This window comes from Crocodylus siamensis, chromosome 4 (assembly GCF_052110815.1).
Source record: "Crocodylus siamensis isolate JL-2025a chromosome 4, ASM5211081v1, whole genome shotgun sequence".
NCBI classification, from domain to species: Eukaryota; Metazoa; Chordata; order Crocodylia; family Crocodylidae; genus Crocodylus; species Crocodylus siamensis.
The window spans coordinates 197,747,648-197,773,433 of NC_143398.1; the positions used below are offsets into that span (position 1 = coordinate 197,747,648).

General features: G+C 44.3%; 1 protein-coding gene across 2 annotated transcripts in view; it reads left to right on the forward strand.

Annotated features, from left to right (window-relative positions):
* The first annotated feature begins 768 nt into the window (after window positions 1-768).
* CERKL (CERK like autophagy regulator) overlaps window positions 769-25,786 on the forward strand; it is a 111,795-nt gene continuing 86,777 nt past the window's right edge. For both annotated transcript variants that reach the window (XM_090045304.1, XM_090045303.1), the window contains exon 1: window positions 769-1,028. In XM_090045304.1, coding sequence (XP_089901430.1) covers window positions 836-1,028 — 193 coding nt within the window. In that variant the 5' untranslated portion in view covers window positions 769-835. The remainder of the gene's footprint in view (window positions 1,029-25,786) is intronic.

Genomic DNA, 25,786 nt, shown 5'->3' on the forward strand with positions numbered 1-25,786 from the left:
CCTAGATGTCTGTATCCCTCAGAACCCGCAACACTACAACCACATGGCTTCTTTCCCCAGGGCCTTCATAACGTCTGCCCTTGGCCAGCATCGCAGTTTTAGTTCCCCGATCCCTACCCTAACCCACCTCCCATTTAAGTAGGCTACATTCTCTGGATGTAGCCTGGTTGTGTCCTCCCACCCAGCCACCCTGTACCACAGAGTTCCCCTTGTGGGGGTTTTCCACATCCCCCTCCTTCAGCGTCATATGACAAACTCTTGTAAACTATATCTAAACCTCTGGCCAAACAGTTGCTTTCTTCCCGAGGACCTAGGGTCAAGGCCAAGCTTCCAGAAATGAGCACTCAGGCCCAGCCAGGCCACTGCCAATCCCGGGGAGGGGGTGAAAGCCGTGTCATTTTCACTTATTTTGGGGGCGCTTTTGTTTTTTTTGGGTTTTAAATGCAAGGTGCGGGCTTGACCCCGCGCCCTGCCAAGCGCCAGGCTGGAAGTTAGCTCCGAAAGGTCCCAGCCCGGGTTTTCCCCCAGTCCCGCGACTCCAGGAGCTGACTCTTCATCTGAAAGCTGGGGCAGCGATGAGCGGGGCGGAGACAGCAGGGGACAACCCGGGGCGACCTCTTTGAAGCCCTCGCCAGGAAAGCGCGGGACCAGCAAGGCCACCCTGCCCCTCTCCCCGCCCTGTACTCAGCGCCCTCCACTTCCCCGCAGCCCCGGCCCCGGCCCCGGTCGCCGCAGTCGCGCGTGCGCAGTGCCCCCCCCCCCCCCGAGCCGGCCGCGAGCCGCTGCCCTGGCAGCCGGCGGGACGCGGAGCCTGACTGCGAGCGGTGTCGGCGCCATGTTGGGGGCAGCCCCCCGCGCCGCCCGGCCCCGGCCCCAAGCGTGGCCTGTCAGCCCCGCGCCGCCCGAGCCCACCGCGCAGGACCCGCCGCTGCTGCGGGGCATCTTCGAGGTGGGGAAGAAGAGCTGCGACGTGGTGCTGAGCGCTGGGCGGCTGCGCTGGAGCCCCATCCAGCCCGAGCGCCCCGCCGGTGAGCCCGCGGCCGGGACGGGGGCGAGGGCCGGGACCGGGGGTCCTTCCTGCCGGGACCCCGGCTGAGGCTGGCGGGATTTGGATTCCCTTGGGGGCAGGGGGCGCCCAGGGTGCAGGTAGGATAGCCTGGCGGGGGGGCAGCTAAGAAAGCTACAAGCCTTCCTTAGGGGGGTGCCTGAATGCAAACCCCTGGGGATTGCAGATGTCCGAACAGGATGGGGAGCTGGCGTCCACATCTCAGAGGGGGACACTGTGCAGAGCACCACTGGCCCTTGAAGGGCAGCATCCACTTGGGTCGCTATGCAGCTCTGCCTGGACACAGCATGGTTTTGGGGGTGGAAGACAGCCCCGTAACCCCCTTCCCACACAGAGACGGCGAGTTTGGTTAGAGCCAGGCATGCCTGATGTGCGTTGGGAACGTGGGCCGGTGCCCACCTTATTGTGGGGGCCAGTAAGTGCACAGCAAGTGATTATTGGAAACAGCCAAAGAAGAAAAGAGGGATGGGAGTAAAGGTCAAATATTCAGAGTGAGTGCACCGTGGGATGGTATGGAGCAGAGCATGCTGGGCAGTGCCCACTGGCCCTTGAGCAAGTCCAAGGAGCCAGTCGATACTGCCCAGAGATGTGAGCAGTTAAGGGGCTGGAAGACAGCCCCACAGTCATTTGGGGGTCCCCTAGCCAGAGCCCTCCTTCCTGCTCAGATCAGCGGCAAGTTTGGCTCAAGCCAAGCCTATTTGCCACTTCAGGTGTTTGTGGGTGAAAGGCCCGCCAAGTGAAACTATAAGCCCACCTTAGAAAGGGAGGCTACTGGGAAAGTGGGAACTAATTCCTTGGGGCAAATTATAACAAAACAGAAATGGGACTGGTGTTCAGAAGTTTAAAACAGGTGCACCAAGGGAGGGGGGACACTGGACAGTGCCTACTAGCCCTCGAACCAGTCCTAAAGATATCACTCTAAGAAAACCTTGCCTCTTGCATAATTCCTGTACCATTGTGGCTACAATATCACTCTAACACTACTATATCATTACAAAAGGGCATATTCTTAATTTGCAGTTAAGCGTTTATTTTAGTCAGACAGCTATTTCTGTAGCATGTTCTCTCAGGTATATAGGGAAGAGGGGACTCTGTACTTATTATTGGGATAGCCAGATCATCTGTTCTCCTTTAGAGCTGGCTGTTGGATGGGAAACAAATGCCACATTTCGTAAGTGTAGAGTTGGTTATTGTATGAGGTGTTGAAATTTACATTGCTGTAGGATGTTGCTATGGCACCATCAACACATGGGAGTCCTTAATGATACTGATAGGAAGGAATTTTGTGGAATGGCATTGCCTACAAATAAATCCAGTGATTTTAAATATACTAGGCTAGGTTTTCTTCCTGTTACAATGGCATGCTCTCTTTCAGGGTGATTCTCTGCACATCCCATACATATGAAATTCTTTGAATAGCATTGCAGAGCTTCAGCAACTTTCTGGAATGTAAGGGTTAATGGGTTTTTTACTGCATCAAACACTCAGAGTCAAAGTCACTATGGTTATGTCTAACAACACCTTTTGAAAGAGCTTGGGCATGTCTCAAAGAAATAAGCTCCACCCATTTGCACCTGATCTTCATGTTCCCATTTTCAGAGTAGATACAGCTACTCCTCGCTTAACATCATAGTTATGTTCTTGAAAAATATGAGTTTAAGCTAAATGATGTTAATCAAATCCAATTAGGTCACAGTAGTTACCTACTAGCAGGCAGTGGCCAAGCAATGTTATAACTGAACATTGTGCAACTTTAAATGAGTATGTTCTCTAATAGATCAGTGACATAATAACGAAGCAAGGTTAACCAGGATGACTTTAAGTGAGGAGTACCTGTAGCTTAGAGGCCTCTAGCAGTGCTGGTGCCAAGTGCAGCATTTCTCAAGTATATTGCATGTGCAGAACGATCAGACTGGAAATCTGTGCATTTTGGCACATGGACCAAGTAGGAGTGAGCAGGATGTATTTTTGAGTTCATCTCCATGTTTTTTCAGAAAGTAGTGTAAGGTAAGGCAGTGTTCTCTTGTACAGTGCACTCCACTTACATGAATAGCCTCTGGACTGAAGAAAAGGCTACAGTTATCTAAATTCAGTGTAAAAAATACATCTGAGCTATAGCTGGGGTGTCAAACTCATGCCTGTGGGTCAGATGATTGGTACAGGACTGGTCTACCAGTCAGCTAAATGGCACATGGCCAGTACTGTGGCCTGGATTGGGCTCATGCAGCTGTCCCTTCCCTCATGCCATATCCAGAGCATACAGTGCTTCCTTTGGGAGGTGCCCTGCATGCAGCACCTGCCCAAACTCTTCAGGACACATACCACACATGGTGCCTGCTCCAGCCTCTCTGGGACTTCCACTGCATGTAGAGCCCACCCCAGACTGGCTCGTGGGGAGTGCCATGTGCGGGACATGTCCTAGAATAGCTGGATTGGGTATTATGTGTAGCACACATCCTGAAGTGACTGGGAGGGTAACAGTGCATGTGACACATGTTCCGGAGCCTGTGTGGGGATTCTGGTCCAGTGCTCACCACATGCTGCATGTGAGTCCATTCTGGGCCTTGGGGCAGCACCAGGGCTAGATAATAGGGGTGCACTGATAGTGATTTTTGGGGCTGATACCAATAGCCAATTTTTAAGGAGACATATCAGCTGATACCTATCTGATTTCTGATACCAGCCAGGCAGCTTGGAGAGCTGCATGCAGCTGGTAAATCTGGTGTGGGGGGGCAGATTAAGGCCCCTGCTGTGAGGGAGGAATGGGGCAGGGGCTGGGGCAAGTGCTGGCCAGCTGAGGTGGGGGCAGGAGAGAGCCATGGCTAGTCTGGGTAGGGGCAGGAGGTGTGGCTCCTGCTGCTGCATGCTGCTTGTCTGGGAGCTGCTCGTGTGGTGCCTTCCATCGCTGCTCCTGCCATTTGTCCAGGAGAGTATTGGGGGGCGGGATGTGCCCCCAGATCTGTGTGGGGCAAGGTGGGCTCGGGCCGGGGCTGCACGGTGATCTTCCTGGCCTGTTCCATCCTGTGCAGGTCTGGGGGCACATGACCGCCCGCCCATGCCCACCCATATGAGTGGTGGGAGCCACCGGATGGGTGGGAGCTGTGGTGGGAGATGCCGGACGGGCGGCCAAGCGCTGGACAAGTGGTGTGCAGTGGTTGGAGCAGCCTCCCCCCTTCCCGTATCCCCTGGATGAGCCATGACTTTGTCTTGTGCCCCCTCCGCCCCACCTGGGCATTGCTTGCCCCAGTCCCAGTCCTCTCCCCTCCCCATACCAGACTTAGCAGCTGCAGGCAGCTCTCTAAGCTGCCTGCCTGTGCTCCTTGCTGCCTAGGCTGTGCTCCTCGCTGCCTATGTACTGCGTTGTGGCTGTGCGCAGGCACAGACAATTATCGGCCACATCAGGCTGATTTCTGATATGATGAATTTTCTTTATACTGGTGCTGATCAGATATCGGACTGATGTATTCGTGCACCTTTACTAGATAATGGGGCTTTATGGCCCGGATCCACTCTGCAGGCTGGTCTTTGACATCTCTTACAAGATCAGCCTGGTCTAAGCTTTTTGCACTTCATTAAGGAACATTCCCTTGTTTCTGCAATTCCTGTAATTGCAACCTTAAAATTGAAAGGACCTTATCAGATCAAGGCTACTGTAGAAGCTACTTCAGAAGCTTGAAAGGGAGTCTTTAAGTCAGTTTTATGAATTATACAGTCAAATAAAGTGCAGTTACATTACAGGATAGGCACTGAGATTGAAGAGTGCTTGTGCACTTGAGGTTTATGCACTTAAGCAATATGGAGGTAACAAGTTTGTTACAGTGTAAACAATCAACAACAAATTAGGATGGGATATAAGTGAATTAGATAAATAGTGGATAAAAGTGTAAGTGGGATGTGTGGTACTCCAAGTGAGCTTCTAAAATGGAACCAGTAGCTGCATCAGCACAACTCTGGGTTGAGTAGCTTGGCTGAGCAACTAGGCTTAATTAGTCTTGGCACAGCAACATACTGACATGGCTTTGCTGCTTGCATTCCTGAAGTAATCATACATAAAGTGTATTACGTATGGTGTATTGGTGTATTTCTTTGTGGAGCTGCCTTGCAGTATAAAAATGTAAGTTAAAGTGCTGTATAATACTGTCAGTAAGCTCTATTCCTTTTCTGCTACAATTAATTACAGGGAAAGGACCTCTTCCTAGGTACAGTGATTGAGTTATTTTATCGATACCTATAACTTTATCTTCCATTATTTTCTAGTTACTTTCTTTTAGTACCAAGGCCTTCTTGATACTTTTTAGCTCCTCTTTTCATTGTACCTAGGAAGGCTTCTTAAGATGTAGATAAGAAGGGTGGATTTAAATAGAGTGTTATATTAATCTGTGTTTACAGAAATAGAAAGGTATTTCTATTTGTTTTGTTAGGAAAGTATGTTATTTGGAATGGTACTCAATATCAGACTTTTACATCCCGAACTCACATTGATAGGCATTCCAAGTTCCTCTTTTTACTCACCAAGAAGGCTTAAGAAATCTGCTTCTTGGCTCCTGTAAAAGGAAGAAGTATGTCATCTTGACAGCCACACAAGTCATGGATGACTTCAGCATAGAAGAAGTTGGCATGAAAGGGATCAGGATCCTGGCCTATGTTGTCTAAGTCTTGAATGGGCACTGAGATCTCATTGAGGTCTGAGAATTGGGCCTTCCATTCCTGGCGCTATATTTGTGTTCAGGACTATATCAGCTTCCCAGAAACTCAGTGTGTGTTTCTTTGACATCAGAATCTTTTGTCCTAAGCAGGCAGACCTAATTTACCAATTGCAAAGACTCTATATTACCAAGGGGTTTTGTTTTAGTGGGACAATCAAGTACTTCCTTAGTTCAAGGATCCTCCTTGACTGCAAGGAAGTGCCATGGAATGAGGTTGTCATTGTAGGATTATTTAGTCCTGTACTTTAAGGTTTAAGCACACTCAGTTTCAGGTTGAAGATGCTCAATATTTCTATTGCTAGATATGCCAGTTACTGTTCATGAGGGTACTTGCAGTTGATCACAATAGATCCAAAGAATGTGGCCAGTTTCAGTGAGAATGAAAGCATCACATCCTTGAGGGTGGAATTATCAGGTTTCTTTTTAGTCTCTGGAGACCATCCCAGAATGAGGCCAGGATGTTTATTTGAATAGTTATGGTGTGATCCAAATCTTTCCTCCCCAGAGGAATCCCAGTGTTCTTTTTCTAGAGACAAATCTTGGGAGACTTTCATTTCCTCTTTCCCAGATACTGTAGCTCAGTGCTCAGGAATGTTTCTCCATATCTCCTTGATGTACTGGGCTTTGAGGAAAGTGGAAAGTTATAAGCTACTGCAGATTCTCCGTACCTCCAGAAAGTTAGTGATAGCCAGGGATCCTGGTTTTCTCTGATTTAAAAAAAAAATCCCTAATTTTAGGGTTAAAAAAAGTAACTGAGAATTTATTTTATTGGATCCCTGGTGATAGCTTCTTTTATCTGTTTCCTTGACCATTGGCTATCAAGAGAAAATACCTCTTATTCCAGGGGCAAGCACTTCTGTCTTATTTTCCTGAAACAGAAAGTAATTTTCCAAATGTGTTCCATTCCTGCCCAAGTACTGTTATTTCTGCTCACCCTGGGCTTCCCTTACAAATATTAATGTGCTCAAATTTCTTCTTGGTGTTCCCCTCTGAGAAATTCTCAAAGCAGGCAACTTTATCCCTTTCTCTGCTTTATCATGAAACCCAATTGAGTCCTTCCATGTGTGGAACCAGTTGGCCCAAGGGGCTGTCTTTGTGGGACATGCCAATGCCCTTGTATTAGAGGGATTAATTGGTAAACTTGTTTCAGCTACACCTTGTTTCCCCCTCCTGGTGGTTTCTATTGCCATTCCCCTTGGAAATTCTGGAAGCTTGTGTGTGTGTGTGTGTGAGAGAGAGAATACTCTCTCTTAGGATCTTTTACAAGCTCCCAGCTGCCTCTGCTCTTCCCATTTCAGCTACAGTTTTACAGTTTATAGAGATTGGAATCCCTCTGTTCCAGGGGTGGGCAATTATTTGGCCTGGAGGGCCACTTAAAGAGTTTTGTTAAGCTGTTGAGAGCCAGGGGGGAGGGATAAGGAGGGGCCAGGGAAATGTCAATTGATTCTGTCTATCCCATTGGCCTCTGCCACAAGTCTGAGGAGCAAGGGCTGCACCCCACACTGCTCTGGTCTGCTGCAACTGGGGCTGGGCTGCACAGTGTGCAGACTCCTCAGTCCTCCCTCTCTCCCTTCCAGCATCTATTTCTCCCCTGCTCCCATCTGGTTTTCTGTTGGTGATCACCGGCGGCAGGGCCTGCATAGGAACAGGGTGCGATGTACACTGAGTAGCTGTCCTGGCTGCCCGCTGTAATGAGCTGCTGCTGCCACACTGCACCCAGAAAGTTGGGGATGGCTGCCCCAAGCTGAGCTCTCACCACAGCTGGCATGGATTCACTTCCTGACAGCACCAGGCAGCAGGTGGGTGGGTGGAATGGCTGCTCAGTGCTCTGAATTGTGTCCCGTCCCATTTGGGCCTGGCTGCTGGTGGCTACGGTGCCAGGGCTGTGTAGCTGTGGCGTCAGCAGAAAGCTGGGCGGGGGTGGTGAGGGAATGAACGTGGTGCGGGGAGAGCAGAAGAATCTCACAGTGCCTGGCCTTGCCCCAGCTGTGGCGGAGCAGAGCAACATGGGGTGTAGCCCTCCCTCCCCAAGGTCCCCAGGCTAGATAGGATCAATTGGTGGGCCACATATGACCTGCAGACCATATTTTGCGCGCTTCTGCTCTATTCCTATTAGAGAGCAGTTCATATGACAAAGGATGGATGGACTTAGTCTGAAAGAGACCAATCACTCTATGGTTTGTTGTTTTCAGTAATATAGCAAGAGAATTCTGGACCCTCTTCTAAAGTGATGTACAGATGTTCAGTTTCTCCTGGGAGAGTTGCTGTTTTCCTAGTAGACACCACGAGTCTATAGACATTTAGGATTTTTCTCCTAAAGCAAAATTGGCTGTTTCAGGAGATAAATAACTTGGGAACAGCCATGGTTAAATGGCTCCTGGGAGAGCAAACTTCTAGACACATATCTTCTGAGAGAAGCTGTGGCAGCCCTCTAGCATCCCAGGACGCTTTGCTTCCAGCCCTTCACACTGTGTCACTTAAGCTGGAATCTACTGTTCCAGCAAAGCAGGGAGACCCTCTACAATCCCCTCATTGTGCTTCAAAGAGATACTTTGTCTGAGAAATTCTGAGATGGCCAATCAGGGTTGTCCTGTGTGCTGTTGCTGCCAGGTAGTTTGAGAGCTGAGATGTGTGTGCAGGAACCCCCCTGGTTGCTCAGTAGCTCTGTATTTAGGGGTTTTCCAGGTAAGATTTTCTATCAGGAAAACAAACTGAGGTAAATTCTCCTGGATCATTTGAACATGTGTACGCTGCCTAAGATATCATTGAGGGAACTTGGCTCAGAGCAAATAGCTAACCAGAATGATGGGCTACCTGCAGGCTTTTTCTAGCTTCTGTCCATGTGATTATTGGTGCATCATGAACAATAATTAGTGAGGAAAGAAAGATTTTTTTCTTCTGGGGATCTGATTGCAACCTGAGATGGTTTACCTACTTGCCCTGGACATCACTTGATAGAAAAGAAATGAAACTACCTGAAATAGATTAGCATATTATACCTGTGTTATAACACCAAAACAATAGAAAATGATAGATTTTGGTGGGAAAAAATCTGTTAACTTTTAAGGAAAAATGTTTGGAAAAGGTCATTTAATCCTTCCAGTTGATATTAAAAATGTTTAAAGAGAACTGTAATACCCGTGAAACATATAGGATTAACAGCAATGGAAAAGGTAGTGCATCCTTTCCTATTTTGTTTCCCCTATTCTTTTCCTTGTTCTGGGTAAACTCTTTGTGGCTGAAAGAGGATTTAGTTCCTCATGTGCTTCAGTCTTGGCTTCTTTCTTAAGACGGCCAGAAGTTATCTGAATTAATCTTTAGTTTAGTATTGATTTCGAAATTCAGGCACTTGTCTACTAGAAAATGGACAGAGTTTAGTGCTGGCTTGAGGGAGTTCTGGTATCTATAAAGGAGGGGGCTTTTGAAAATTAAAGATATTTTAGAATATTAAAAATTCTTTGGTATTGAATACCACTTGACCTAGGAATATGTAACAGTGCTCATTGCTGCATCAAAATGCTAGCTGCTAGCATGGGTTGGGCTTGGAGGTGCTACACCTCCAGAGTAAAGTAGCTCCTTGTTTTGCATAAGCCACTTCACATGGTCAGCTAATTTAAGGTTAAGTGAAACTAAGATACCTGGAGTTGCTTGGAGGCAAGTAATTTGATACTGAACATATGTTTTAGTAAGAAAGCAAAGGCCCCCTCATTGCTTATGTACATAATGCATACATTGTAATGGATATATTTGTTAAAAATAATTTTGAAAAAGTAGAATGTTTTTAAAAGCATGAGGAGAATAAAATCAGTGAAATATCAAAACAACAAAAGAGTTAGTAATAAAGGACTTAGAATTTATTCTGAGTGAATAGTGACCTGCTGCCAAAGCTATTTAGGAGCAGATGCAGGTGAAATAGATACCAATAGTCTGTTTGGAATAGCTAAAGTAAGACATCTGTCAGTCCATCAGGAATAATGGAAACAGGAATGGCCTCTTGCAAAATGTGAATTATTGAATTTATTAGTTGATCAAAGCAGAAGCTTCTGATTTGGCTGCTGATGTATAGTGAACATATTTTCTTTAATGTTTAAATAAGCAGCTTTTGGACTGGCCAAATACAAAGAAAATGTTTTTGAGCAATGGATGGAAAAATGAGAAATATCAGTTATGTTTTATAGTAAATAATGTATTGCATGGTTTAATTTTCCTTTTTAAAATTATCTGGTTATTTTAACATGCATGTAAAAGGAACATTTATGATACTCTGGAATTTTGACACTTTCTTGAGATAAACAAAACTTAATTGAACAGAATTTAATAATGTTTAATATAGGTAATATTGTAACTAGTACAGAATTGTTTAATATCTATCTGCATCTCCCTTGTACTCATGAGCTGCTGCTGCTGTTGTTGTTTTAAAAACTATTTATGTAAGATGATAGAATGTCCTGAATATCTTTAGTTTTTTCATTTATCTTCTGCCATATTTAGGCATAACTTTTTATTTTTTCTAAAGAAATTTGAGATCTTTCTTACCTGGTTGGTTGCGCCAAAATGTTGGCTGACTAATGTTTTTACTTTTATGGACTTCATATAAAAGGCATGAGTTCACAAATCTCTCTGCACATGTTGAACAGAATCAATGTATGCTGAGTGCTTCTTTGTGCTTGCCTATGTTTTGCATGCCTCTTCATGAATTGCATTTAGGAAGGAGGAATTAAAATGCAAATATAAAACAAACTATGTTCCTCCAATCGCATGCATTTTAAAGAGAGGTAGTTAGCCCTGTTAGTCAGGCAGAAAGTCAGCTCTTGAACACTTGTGCATTTCTAATTCATTTAGTTTATAAAATGCATCTCTATCCTGCTTTCTACATGTGTTTAAGTTAGTCTGTTGGGACTAGTTAGGTACTTTAAGTTACATTTGTGTTCAGGATTGGGATCTAGTGCTGTTTGGATACAGTAGGTAGGGCCTTAGTGTTTGTCACTTGAGCCACTTAAAGGAATCCTTATTAGCTAGGACTTTTTAATAAGTAGAAATATTTCTGCTGGATCTAGGTTAAAGAACAAACCTTTGTGGGTTTTTTTTAATTAAAATTTTAGATAAAATATGTTTTTGTGTGTGGTGGTAATTTTTTTCACTAAATCATTACGCTTCATAAATAATTGTAAGTACTAGAGTTTTAAGTATGCTTTTTCAGCAATATGTTTTGAAGCAATGATCTTATGCATTTTCTTGGGAAGTGTTTTTATGTATTTAAAGGCAAAGAATTCCACAGTGTGTTTACAGGTGTTACTCGCATTCATTCCTAGTCAGGACAAGTGACGAGACTGATTGTTTGTTAAGATTGCTTTGTATTGTATGTATTTGGGACATGAGTGTTTGTCAACATTTCAAAGCTGTTTGAAGAAATGCTACCCCCACTGCAATCAATGATAGTTTCACCCCCTTAGTACTTTCTTTTTTGAACTGTGGTACTTTCTGGATTGATAGAGACTCAGGGACATTGGTGATTGTGGGAAAAATCCAGTTTGAATGGACAAACACTAGTGTTGTAGTACAAGTCATTGTTGTACTTGCTTTTCATGAGAGTTTTACTTGTATTTGATCAGTCCTATGAATTTATTATGCTGCTGTGGCTGAAATCTTCAAATATATAATCTTCAAACACTCCCAGACACCCCCCCCCCACACACTTAAAAAATATATAAGTTTCTAACATAATCCTTTTTCTGATTTTCTCCACTTTGCAACAGCAAGAATCAAAATCTAGGTGCCCTCTTCTGTGGTCAGAACAGGGCCGTCCCTAGGGAGGTGCAAATCCGGATGACTGCCCTGGACCCTGTGGACAGTCCTGTACAGGATCCGCTGCTGCCAAGCACCGCTGGCTCTGCTGCCACTGCATGCTCCCAGCTCCGGCCACTTGCCACCCCTCCCTCTTCCCTCTCCCCCTCCCCGGGTCCCACACACCTGTAGGGATGGTGGTCAGAACGTTAAGTTCTATGCAGTGATTATTTCTGGAACTTGTCTTAGTTTCTACCTAAGTGTTTCTGAAGGAATGGAGAGTGTGTTGTCCTTTGTGGAATAAATAAGGAATTTGAGTCCTGGAGTCTGCTTGGGAGAGCTAATGTGGCCACGGTCAAGTTCATAGAGGTATTGTGTTCCTGTATTGCAGGCCAAATCCTTGCTTGCCCATGCAGTATACCACTGCCACCTGTTTTCTAGTGCCTCTGAACCACTGTGTGTGAGAAGAAAATTTCCTTGTATAATATTGATTTGGTATAAGTTATGATGATCGTCAGCAAATAACTACCTTGAGATAGGAATCCTAATTACTAGGGCTGTGCAAAGCTTTGGGTAGTGATTTGATTTGGCCCAATTCAGTGGCTGAATCTCTGAATCGAATCAGGGGACCAATTAAGAGGTCTGAATCGATTCAAAGCTCTCCTAATCTTCAGCGATGATTTGGACAGTCCCTGGTGATTGCAGCAGGGAGCTGCAGCCACTCCGAGCTGGTAAATACTAGGGGCAGGGGCTCGGAGCTGGTGGAGGGGGAGGGGACCATGAGGGTACCCCTGCCAGCCCCCTGACCCCCGTCCGCTCCCCCAGCCCTCACCAACCCCTGCCCATGCCCCCAGTCCCCTCATGACTGCACCTGTCTGCCTCAGCTCCTGGTACTTAAAAAAAGGCACAGTGTTCATCAGGTGCTGCTGAGTGGAGGGGTGAGCCCCACTGCCCCACACTGCATGGGGGGCTCTGCACAAGCCCCTTGCTCCCACGGGTGCCCCGCCTGCCAGGGCTCCGGACCTTTAAGAAAAAAAAAGCCAAGAAAAGTCCCGGGACTCACCAGGAGTGGTGCAGCCTTGCTAGTGGGGGGCTAGTGCAGAACCCCCATGTGTTGTGGGGCAACGGGGATCACCCCCCACCAGCAGGAGCAGTGAGTCCCAGGGTTTCTTCAGGGTTTTTTTTCTTAATGGGCCAGAGCTGGCCCATGCAGAGCACCCATGGGAGGGCTGGGGAGCGGGGAGGGACAGTTCGGGGACTCATGCAGAGCCCCCCATGCAGTGTGGGGCTGTGGGGATCACCCCCCACCTGGCAGCACCTGCTGAACCAGGGTTTTTTTTCCCCCCAAGTGCTGGGAGCTGGGGCAGGTGGGGCAGCCATTGCCAGGATGGGGATGGGCCTGGCCTGGCTGATTCAGATTTGGCTGAATCGAATTGGGACAGTGATTCGAATCACCAAATAGAATCACTGTCCTCTGTATTGGCTGAATCTGAAGTGAATACTAGCCGCTTCATGCAGGTCTTCTGATTACTCCATTTTCTTGCATACCAACTCACACCCTCAGCTAAGACATATACCTTGGCCTCTGCTTCTACATATGGCCAGAAACCCAGCATTAAGCCAGCCCGCAGCAGGTATTCCAGCGTCCACAGGCCACCATTCCAGTATGGAAAGCAACTTCTTCGTTTAAAACATCCACTCCAATTTTAGATAGCTAATTTTTTTGGAAAAAGAGTGAGTATGGTATGCAAGTAAATATGTAAGCTTAAGGGGTAAGGCTGCCAAGCAGTTCTTCATATTTTCTAATTTCACTCCCAGGAAAGGGCAGTGGAATGATACAGGGAACATGGAGTAGAACAACACCTTTTCTGTGTCACTTATGCCAGATCTGTGCTTTGCTCTCTCTTGTCTCTGGACCCAGTGAGTGTTCTCTGTTCATTGCCAGAATGAGAATCATAAAGCATTGCTAGTGTACTCCTCTGTGTTCTGTAATGTCTTCTCAGTCTAAAAGATCTTTAAAGTCAATTAATTAAACACTGTAGCATCCTTTTGAGTAGGTAAATATTATGTTCATTTTAGAGAAAAATACACTGAGGGCATTATCCTAGGCAGGGGATTGGTTCTGTTCCTTGTTCCCAGTGCTGCTTATGCATGGGGCTGTAGAGTTGGATCCTCCTTGCGTGCTCTCCTGGTCCCATGACTCTTATGTTCCTTTCCCCTAATGAGTTAACTTCAGCAGGAAGGATTGAGACTATTTTGGGCCCTGCTTAGTTATAAGCCTGGTGGTTAGGACACCTTCCTGGGAAGTAGGAAATACAGATTAATATTCTCCTCTCACTGGGTGGGACCAAGAACCTAGGTTTCTCACTTCCTGGGCAAGTGCCTGTACCACTAGAACACAGGAGAAAAGATGGGTTGTCTCTTCCTCCACTACCACTTCCCACTCTCTAGAAGTCGGTGTCGCTGCCAGTTGCATACATTGGTTCAGGTAGTCATCTTCCCTCTGACAGACCTGGATCGTGATGGGATGCAAGTGCATAATGCTTGAAAGAGTGAGTGAACTATGTATCTTCTTGAGTGGAATAAAATGACTTGTTGGGGGTCATGTAAGGCTTCCCATTGCTAGAGTGGGAAGCTATGCATCCCCACAAGGCAGAATAGGATCAGTTTCTGAGGATGTGCTACGATCAGTGTTTCTCAACTACTAGGATGTGTCCCACTGGTGGGATGCTAAGGTCATGTAGGTGGGACGTATCCAAAAAAAGTGGTATTTTTGAGAAAGGTAGGGGGCCTGCAGGCTTGAGATTCCACGGGGTACACTTCTTGGAAAAAGTTTGGTTTTGTTTTTATCATGATGGGACCAGGGTTTTTTGACAAAATGGTTTGTGGGACATAATTTTCAAAAGGTTGAGAACTACTGTGCTAGCCCAATGTGAGGGCTCTTGGACAGAAGAGGACCACACCCCTTAGGTGAAATGTTTACTTTTTGGGCTAGCAGTGACAAAGGTATAGCTGTCTTAGTGGAACAAATAGGTTCTATTCTGGACTCATCATTGAAGCTATATATTATTCTTGATTGTTTTACTTGTCACAGAAGGAACTGGACTTGTTGTCTTGCTTATTGTGGAAGCCCAGTCAGAAGCATATGACAAGATTTGTTTCTTAGCCAGTACCTATCATTCCTGAATGGCTATAACATTCCTTGTTAGGAGATTTTAGTTTTTAGAAATATGGTATTGTCTCCTCTGTGCCTAGATTTTGCTTTACTATCATTTTTGTTTTTCTGCTCTGTCATTTTGACCATGTTTCTAATTTTGGCTATCATTTTCCATCTTGCTTTTACAGGAATAAATCTACTCTACATAGCAAATATGGTAACTGTGGAGTACAACTGGTCTGGGGCATTTTCTTTTTTAATCCTATTTCCTGCACCACAAGAGCAAACAAATTATCCTACTATACCCTTCCCTTTTTTCCTGCACTAGCTCCTTCTTTTTACTTTATTTTTTATAATTTTTACCTTTAGTTAATTCCCATGATAAATGTTTAAATCAAAGTGTTTATGTATAATTTGTAGGTACAAAACAATAGTAGAAAGTCTGGTATTTGCATTTGTTAGGGTCAGTGTATATAAAAAAAACAAATATATCTTTTTTTTCTTTGCTTATTTTTTAGTGCAGTCATTAGACAGAAGTAATCCTGTTTGTTTGCTGCTTCATTCATTTGATGAGATTAGTGATCAGAATTTTTCCGTATTCTGCTGAGATTTTATCAATCACATTACTTTAAAACGTTTTTATCACCACTGAAATATTTACAGACAAAAGTGTTTGAAAATTCTTTGAATCCTGAAGGATAGTCATTCTGATATTTTTGTTAGACTTAACTTGAATGTTGGTAGATCACGTAACTCATGTTTTTCCTCTTAAAGAAGATAGTGGCACTCATTTTTATTACTTATGCGTTTTAGTCTGCACAGACTGTTACAACATACTGTGTTGAGTATTTGATACATATATTACCATATTGCCATAAGGTGCTGCTATTACTTTAGACACCAACTGATTTCATGATAGTGTTAGATTTCTTTCACATATGCTTATGTTTTTGTGCAGATGACCCCATAGGAACATCTGTTAGTTTAGTGGTGGTATCTGCTGTTTCCTTTTAGAATTTGACCTTTTTGTCAATTGCTAGTGGGAATCTTACAGAATTTCATTATAGTAGGGTCAGCATCTAAATTGATTCCTCTGCCACAGATATTAGCTGTCTATGTTTTGAGTTAATTGTGTGCTGTCCTGCGTGTGAATATCAAGGTACTGAGCACAACTATGAAGGTGATTATAAATTAACCTTTAAAATATACCCTTGTGGGCAATGTATTTGGCTGTGCAGCTTTATTTTTAATTTAAAATAAATATGCATGTATCCTTCCACTTCTCACAGTCATTTCTATAACTGTTTGAAGATATAAATACATTAATACATAGTTTCTCAGTCTTTTCCAGACTGTTCTTTAGGATTCTCTTTTTACACTGGGTCTCTCTCTAGCCATAAAGGGAGGTTGTTTGGAAAACCAAGATTGGAACTATGTCCTAACCTAACATTTCATTTAGGCTGGAGTTCTGTACCTGCACATCCAGAATGAATAACTGGGGAATGGGTGGGTGAAGTTCAGAAGAGCTAGAAGCATCAGTATCTCCACTTCTATTCCTTTGTGATGTACACAAAGTGTAAAGTTTTGTTGTACAGCTAAATGGCAGAACTTTTAGTAGTGTTAAAGTTGCAGAACAGCTGAATCCCTTCCTAGCTCTCTTGCATATGCTAGAAACTGGGAAAACATAGATTTGTTGGTAACAGTGTTTTTATTTTAAATGAATAAGGCCTCAATATAGCAAAGGTAGAAGCACATGCTTATATCGGCACATGCTTTATATGCAGCAAGTAGTTTCTCTCATCATACAATACTTCAGGTTAGGGTACATGGCCAAATCTTTGCAGGATTGAGGCTGAGGGTATCACTGTTTTAATGAACTGCAAAAAAAACTAGACTGTTCATTTTATCTTCTTTTTTCAGCTTAATTCACTGGTACATCCTGTGAGCTAGCATTTAATTTAATTTAAAAGTGTCTTGAATTACATGGGCAGCATTTATCAGGATAAAAGGAAACTACTAAGACTCTTCCAGTTTCAAATTTATTTCCTGGTATAGTGTTATAGAATAGCGAGTCTTCAGTAGAATCATCAGCAATATACTTCACAAAATTGAACATTGTGCAGCTTTAGAGAGATTGATATGTACAGCATTAAAGATATCAATCAAGTCATTACATTTATTAAATAATCTGTCTTCCTGAGTAAAGAAAATAGTTCCTTGCTAGCATCGGCCATGGCACTTTTATGGTATGAAACAGTAGTATTTAGGCTTCTGTTATTCAAGTAAACCTTGTTGCTTGGGGAAGGAAAATATTTTCTTAATAGGTATGCAGCCATATTCTGTTTTGTGAGTCCTTGTCTGCCTACCAGATACAATGCTTTAATGAAGTTTTTCTGATATTGTCAATTTGAATTACCAAGTATTGCCCCTCCCCCTCCCCCCACACACACACTTCTTTCTGGTGGAAGAGGGAATATCCTCAGTTTTCTTTTACTGGCAGCTTTTTTTTTAAAGCTGGAAGTCTGGATTTCATATGTGGCAGCCAGGGCTTTAAAACGCATGCTAAGGTTTTGAATAAATTGATATAAAATTATAGTTGATGTATGTTTACATTTCTTTCTGACTCATCACTGGAACTACTCCCACACAGATTTTTATAAACTGTCTCTTAATATACCCTGAAAGATCAAGTGTATATATGTGGGGCTCTTTTATAGTCTTGGTCTTACAAGAACTGAACAAAAAAAATCTTTAAAACAGTCCCACAAGAATACGTCTATAAGTGAACACTGACATAACCAAGGCTAGGGACAGAAGTTGCGTATAAACCCGTTTAAATGATAAGAAACTGGTTTAAACCTGTAACAGAACATAGACTCAGTGCATATAAACCAATTTCAAAATGGCTAAAACTGTTTTAAGATGAACCTGATTGAGTATAGTATCAGACTTAACAGATTTGAGTCAACTGATTTTTGAAACTGTCCCACAACCCTTCCTGGTTCAAGTGAAGTCACAGCATCCCAGCATGCTTTCCAGCCCTGGGCTGGACTGTGCTGTCTGCTCCAGCAGAGTAGGGTTGTGGGGAGGAGGGAGGCAAGGACTTCCCTTTTCCAGGAAAACCCTTGCTGGGGTCTGGGGCCAGGGAGAGGGGTTAAATAAGGGGCAGGCAGTTATTTCGGGTGGAGGGCTGCTTACCAAGTTTTGGCAAGCTGTCAAGGGCTGCTTTTGTAGCCCTGCTCCTTGATAGATACCCTACCCCTGGTTGCCGTCTTGTGACCTGAAGTCCTGCCCCTTAACCCCTACCTTTGCCACCAGAAGTTCTTCCTCTTGCCCCGGGAAGTACTCCTTTCAGCAAGAGGTTTTGTTATCTCGGAACCAGAAAAATACAAAATTATATTCTAAAAAGTGAACATTCATTAATTTGGTTACAAAAAATATTTGTGTCCTGATTTACATGCATTTGTGTAGTGTACCTAGAGGTGATTGCACAGCAGCTTAAAATGAAGTCATACTCTTGTATGTTATTGGGGGGGTGGGTATAGGTTCGTGGGGGGCTGTGGGTGTGTGGGTATGCGGTGATAGCATGTGGGTGTGGATGTGGGTGGGTATGGGGTTTGTGGGTGGGCTGGATGCCTCGGGTGTGTGAGAGGATGTTGGGGGTCTGCGTGTATGGCAGTGCGAGCGGTGTATGTGTATGGTGGGGGGGGGTGTGGGACTCAGCCTATGAACATACCCACCCACCCACACACACACTGCCCCTGTCTCCCTACACACACACACTGCCCCTGCCTGCATACACACGTGTGCACGTGCACACACATACACACACACACACACACACACACACAAATGTACCGGCACAGCCTTGTGCTCCCTGGCCCTGCAATGTAGCTGGCAGCCAGTGGTGCTGGAGCAGGGTGGGGGCAGGAAGGGAGTGGAATGGCTGGGGGTGGGCAGGACTGGGCTGTTCAGTCCTGCTGAGGCTTCCCTTGGGTCCTACTGCCCTTGGCTCATGTCAGCTTTGACAGGCTGCTAGGGCAGATAAATATTCATTTTCTAAATTTTTTAGGAGCTCCATGGGCTGGATAGAATGGCCTTGTAGGCCAGATCTGACCTGCGGGCTGTATTTTGCCCACTCCTGGGTTAAACCCACCTTTTCCTGAGTACAGAGTTGCTCTGCTGCTAAACTTACTGAAACAATATTACTGGCTGAGATTGCGGACTACAAATCCCTGGAAACAGGAAGAGGAAATGATGAGCAACTTTGCAGAGTGCTGCTGTTGTAATTTTGGACTGCAAATCTCAGAGACCTCCGGGACAGCAGGAAGAGGAAATGAACAAACAGCCAGAGAGCCTTGTTTTAGCGCCCACCCAGATTGTGGCCTAAGCCATTGCAGGCATGTGGCTGCATTTCCTGAATCAAATGTAAAAGTCTGTTCACTTCTTTTTCAATTTAATCTGTGCATCTTAGACTAACCTGCAAAGGCTGAAGTGATTCAGCCTTGGGCTTTCTGACTATCTGTACTTAGCTCAATGCTAAGCTTTTGAATATACCAATATAAAACTAGGCCATGTATTTTTTGTATTTCTTTCTGACCTAGCATTGGAACTACTTCCCACTGTTTTTTATAAACTGTCTCTTAATATACCCTGAAAGATAGATGCAGTGTATATATGTGGGGCTCATTTATAGCCTTGGTCTTATACGAACCGAACAAAAAATCTTTAGCTAAAACAGTCCCATAAGAATAAGCCTATTAGTGAACACCAGCATCACCAAGAACAAGCAATATCAGTGATTCTCAGATAAAGGAATTCTAATAACAGTAGTAAGTGCTGCTGTAGAATAGTATTATACCTTTCCCATTTTACCTCTGTCCTTAAACTCTCTCTAATAGGAAAGACTATGAGTCTGTCCAAGATACTGTTTTATAATGAAAACTTTCATTTACATATTGGCTAAAACCTAGCTGCATCAAACCTCTTGACTGTTCATCGTTACTCTGTAAACAGACAGCCTGACTCAAAATAACTAGACTAAATACTGCGAATCTTTTCTTCATACAGTTCTTTTCCCTGCACACTGAAGAAGGTAACACTTCATCAGAGCTCTTTGAATCAATCCCCAAACAGGAAACCCCACCTCTTTAATTGTGAAGAAACTAAATGAGACTGAAATATATGCATTCTCATTAAATAATGCACATAGCTCATGTGCTGAGGCATACTAATATAAACAGAGAGCAAAGCCAAAAGAAAATCTTTTCACTAAAACAAAGCACTATATTAAAAAATAAAAACCCCTGAGGGAGGTTTTTAAATAATTTGATTTTTGGCCTATGTTTAGGTTAAAATTAATGAAATATTTCCTTTGAGTAATAAAAACTCTTTAGATTAAAAAAGTCTTTGGTATTTCAGTATTCAACTTTACAGCTTTCTAGACTATTACAAATATTTAGTATAGAAAAATAATGGGAAATGGCATATCAAACTTTTTTTCCAGACACAAAGAAAATAAATGTTATTTTCAGTGTGGCAGATTTTCCATCAGCTATTGTGTCTGACTCTTAGAAAAGACTGGTTGCTGTGAATAGAGCTAGATGTATAATGAGGGAGAAATTATAAAATATTTTATTTAAAACCTGCAAATTAATTGAATGTGTTATTCAACACTAGCAAGTGTTTATGAAGTTCCTTTAAATTATTGTGTAAGAATATCTTATCTTAGTTGTGTAGTGTCATATTATATTACAATTCATTTTACCATTTAACTGGTATTATAAGTATGCCTAGGCAGAGTGAACAGAACACTTCCCTGCAGGTTCCTTTTATTTTGCTTAGTATTATAAATGGACTGGTAGAACAGGGGAGCAGCTCTGAGATTTTACATTTGATGTCAGTGGGGAACAACCTTTTTTGCAGGCATGCCATGAATTAAGCTCCAGGCCCTTCTTGAGTATCACTCCAGTCTCCTTCCTCTACCTGATAGGCTGCTCTGCTTTCTGGTCCCTGCCCTATCTGCTGCTCTGCCACCTCAATCTGTCATATGCCACACACACAGGCTGCCCGTGCCATGGCTTGGCCACCCCTGCTTTATATAGTCTGGATACAAACTCTGTGCCATTATGGAATACAGACTTTTTTATTTTATTAGAAATGACCCCTCACATACATCCATTTTTATCTCTAATATGTATACACTACAATATTTAAATATTAAGAGATCAGATTGGGAGATGGGAGGCCTACAGTATTTTGAAAGGTTGCATTCCCCATGAGTGGCAACGACACAAGGGAGTTACTTGCTGAATCGTAATTGTATATTGATAAAAAAAACCCTGGTTATGCAGCATCCATAACATGTATTTTTGCATATGGTATCTATTTAATATATACACACATTTAAAAATTAAAAAAATATGACCTTGCTATAGCATCTACCTAGGAAGGAAGCTGCCACACTTAAGTTGTTTGCTACACAGTTCAGAGCACTTGATCCCCAATCTAGCAAGATACTTTAGTAAGTGTTTAATTTTAATGTGTTCAATCAAAGCTAGAATTTTCAGTTTGAAATAATTGTTGACTAATTGGAATTCATGCCCATATTGCTCCAGTGCTCAGCCTGGGTCATATAAAAACCACCATATCTCTTAAAATTGCTTGTGTATACTTAAGAAAATGTTGGTTTCAAGGTGTTACCATAGTACCTTCTAAACTGGAGTATAGGGTCCCCTTTGTAAGTTGACATTATCCTCTCTTTGATTTTATAAAGCTCCTTATTAAACTTTGAAACTATGAAGAAAGAAAAACTAAAAAATCATAAGTACACATATGTACATAGAAGACATCAAAGTAGTTTGTGCGTGATGCTTTCTTTAACCATGGTTTTTGGATGGAATAGCATTTTTTGCCTGGGGAGGGAAATCCACCCTTTTCCTAATATGGGAATTTCTCTTTTCATTTTTAAAATAATTTTGGGCTAGAATTTATGAGTAAGTGAGGTAGGCAGAAGTACATGGTAGATTTACTTACCATGTAGTTCAGCAATTTAGGACACAAATATTTTTTGTGCTGCAATTCCTAAACAAATAGGTAGTTGAGGGAACAGAATTCAGTTCTTAACTTTGCATTTCCTGGCTTTTGTCTACTTAGTGCACATAAATAGCTAGTTACTTGCATACATTTCTGCATAAAATTAGTTGTCATTGCCAGTTTATTTGAACTGTGACTGTATATCTTTCTCTCAGTTCATGTACTCGAGTGTAGGAAAGTATGCTTAGTTAGGTTTTGTAAAGCTCTGAAAATGCAAAGCAACAGATGTTATGCTCTGCACAATTATGGGTATCCTGGAAACAACTCTTAATAGAGTGCACACTGATTCTTAGAAAATTAAAAATTTGGCATATGGATGGATAAGTGTAAGGTAGCAGCAGTAAATACAAAGGACTTAATATACTGCTTTTTGCAGATACTCTCCGAGTGTGGATATTTGAAAAACAAAGTTATAAGAAACAATAAAAGGAATGTTTGAAGTTCTGTGGAAAAGCTTAGTAACATATTTTTTCATGTGAATGGAAACATTGAAAAATATATGTATTGTATATCTTTGATTGTCTTCCTAAAGCTTAATTTTCAACTTAAAATAATTCTGTAGCTTGCAGCATTCTTGTAGGACAATCTAATACTGTAACATCATTGATAAATATTTGTGTAAGTAAGTGGGATGAGTTTCAGGCTAAACATGAAAGAAAACCCCAAGTGTTTTTAACACTTCCTCGCATTCCATGCCCCATACCTATTTCTATCCTGCCCTAACAATTATGTTTTGGAAACCTAGTGATGGATTTAGATTGGAACAGGCAATTATTTCGGGTGCAGGGCCGCTTACCCAGTTTTGGCAGGCTGTTGAGGACTGCATGAATAGCCTTGCCTCTTGACGGGTCCAAGGGCCAGCACCAGTGGGGCCCAAAGCGGGGCGCAGGCTGGCAGGGGTCTGTGGAGCTAGGCTGGGCAACACTAGCAGGGAGATGAGGGAGCTGGCCCAGCTCCATAGAGCCTCTGCTGGCCGGGACCCTGTACTCCTGCTGCCCTGCTCTGGATCCTGCCAGCGCTGGCTCTGAAACACTGGTGCGGGCCCTGTGCTCCCTCTGGCTCCGGCACCTGCTCACTCCCAGTGCCCCCCTAACCCCGTGGTACAAGCAGGGGGCAGCACACAGCCCTGACCCCCTGCTTGCCAGCAGTGAAGAAACTGGTGCTGAGCGTGGGGGAAAAGCGGCCCCTCGCCTGGCCCACGGCCAGTGCTCCCTGCTGCAGGCGCTCGCAGCCCACTCGGGGTTATCTGGAGCAGGCACAGGTAGCCCCGCGTGGGCTGCAAGCGGCTGCAGCGTGGGGTGAGTGAGTTCCACGCACTCAGCATCAGCTTGTAACCGGCTCCGGGCTTGTCCATCGGCAGCAGCAGCTGCGGGCCCCCCCCCCCACCCACTTGCTGTACTGGGCAGTGTTGGCTGCTGCTGCTGCCTGCCCAGAGTGTATGCTGGGCAGCCCAGAGGCGGCGGTGGCAAACCCTGACCAGTGTGAGGGGGGCCACAGCTGCTGTCTTCATGCGCAGCCCCGATGGGTGAGCCCGGAGCTGGTGTGGGGCCCAGGCTGACAGTGGGGCCAGGTTACAAGGCGGTGCTGAGTGCAGGGGTGGAGAGGAAAGCAGCCCCTCCCTGCCCTGTGCCTGGTGCCCCACGCTGCAGCCGCTCGAAACCCACGTGGGCTGCCTGTGCCTGCTCAGGACAGCTCCGTGTGGGCTGTGAGCGGCTGCAGTGCAGGGCGCTGGCTACAGGGTAGGGGAGTAGCCGCTTTTCTCCGCACCAGGAAGGAGCCTGGGGAAAAGCTGTGGGCCATATTTTGCTCACCCCTGATTTAGATGGTCATTGTAGTCTTCCACTTTTTCAGCGACTTAAGTGATCTTGAAAACTCGAAATTTGAGCCAACAGAACAACTGAAAAAACTGATGTTGTCTCTTCGAATTCTAGAACTGAAGTAATTTCCCAGAGACTAAAAGGAATTGTCTTGTCACCTTCAAATTGGTTTTGTATAGCAGTGGACTCTGGGAAGAAAACTACAAATCATTTGGAATTTTGTTAGGAAAATCTTTAGTCTGCATGTTCTTTTTTTCTTTTCTTTTCTTTTTTCACTTTATTTTGTTGTTGTTTTTTTTTTGTGGGCTGTTGTGAAATTTCCATTCCCAGCTGAAATAGGTATACAAGAGTAAAATTTCGGGTATTCAGTTTGAAAATGTTGGGTTAATTGGCTCGTTCCACCAACTCTGTTGCCTGGAAACCCAAAGTGATCAACTTCACACTCAAGGGGTGCGTCTATGTGTGCATTTAAGGTAGAACAATATATTCTGGTGCAGTTTGCTCTGGAGTTGACTGCTCCTGGGTCTACACATATGCCTGGGACTGCAGCACTTTAAGCTGGGGTGAAGCAGCCCTGGGTTCTAGGTGGTGGCATCAGGCAGCAGAGAGGCTGGCTGGAGTACAAGGGTGCTAAAATGCAGGGCTAAGTGGCAGTCAGCCTCCACACTTTAGCACCCTCATACCCCAGCCGTTCCCTGTCATTCTCTACACATGCATTTCAGTATATGTCAGTACTCCGTTGTAAGATAGTACTGCAGGGGACAGTACTATCTCACAGCTGAGTTAATGAATTTACTGTGCCCTAATACATGTAGATGGTGACACTCTACTGCTGAACTTATTAGTCTGCTCCACAGTAAAGTACGTGTAGATGTACCAAAGAGGTGTCTTTACACATGCTGTGGGGGTTGGGGTGGGGCTTTTTATTAGAGTGGCTCCGAGAACTGCTCTAATTCTGATTTCAGATAGAAGGTTTGAAGCCAGTCATGAAATATTATATAATTCAGAAGGCTGAAACTATACTATAGGTGCATCAGTATCTTTGCTAACCAAGGACATGGCCATAAGCCTCTGAAGGGGATATTTTCCCAAGAGAGCAGAGGCATCAGAAAACAGAGGTGTCCTTGAAAAGGAATTATGAAGCCTCAGCATTAACACTACGAGCATCAGTATCTTCAGCTAGCTTTACAAGTGCCATGTGAATAATTCAGTGAACTAAGGGTGGTGTTACAGGTTACCTTTAAACTGTCATAAGGGCACTTAAAATGGGATCATTCACCTGTTAAATGAATCAAAGAAGTAGGGTCAGAAGGGACCTTGTAGATCTTCAAGTCTAACCCCCTGCCTGGGAAGGAGAAAAAAACTAGGCTCAAATGATTCCAGCCAGGTAGGCATCAAGCCTCCTCTTAAAGACCCCCAGGGTAGGAGCCAGCGCCACTACCCTTGGAAGTTGGTTTCAGATCCTAGCTGCCCTGACTGTGAAGTAGTTCTTACGGATGTCTAATCTCTCCAACAACTTGTGGCCGTTATTCCTTGTTATGCCAGGGGGCGCTAGGGGAAACAAGGTCTCTCCCAAACCCTTCTGGTCCCCCCTAGTGAATTTATAGACGGTCACCAGGTCCCCCCTCAGCCTTCTCTTGTGAAGGCTGAACAGGTTCAGGTCCTGCAGTCTCTCATTGTAGGGTCTGCTCTGTAGTCCCCGGATCATGCGGGTGGCCCTCCTCTGGACCCTCTCAATGTTGTCCACATCCCTCTTGAATTGGGGCGCACAGAACTGAACACAGTACTTCAGCTGCGGCCTGACCAGAGTCACGTAGAGGGGGAGAATCACCTCCTTGGCCCTGCTTGAGATGCACCTGTGGATGCACAACAAGGTCCGGTTAGACCTGCCAACCGTGACCTCGCATTGTCGGCCCATGTTCATCTTGGAGTTGATAATGACTCTAAGATCCCTTTGTCCCTCCATGCTCGCAAGAAGGGAGTTTCCCATCTTATAGGTGTGCTGCTGGTTACTACTGCCCAAGTGCACTTCTCAGTACTGAAACGCATCCTGTTTTTGTTAGCCTACCCCTGTAACCTATCCAGGTCTTGCTACAGTCTTTCCCTCCCTACTAGTGTGCTCACCTCACCCAAAATTTTGGTATCATCAGCGCATTTAAAC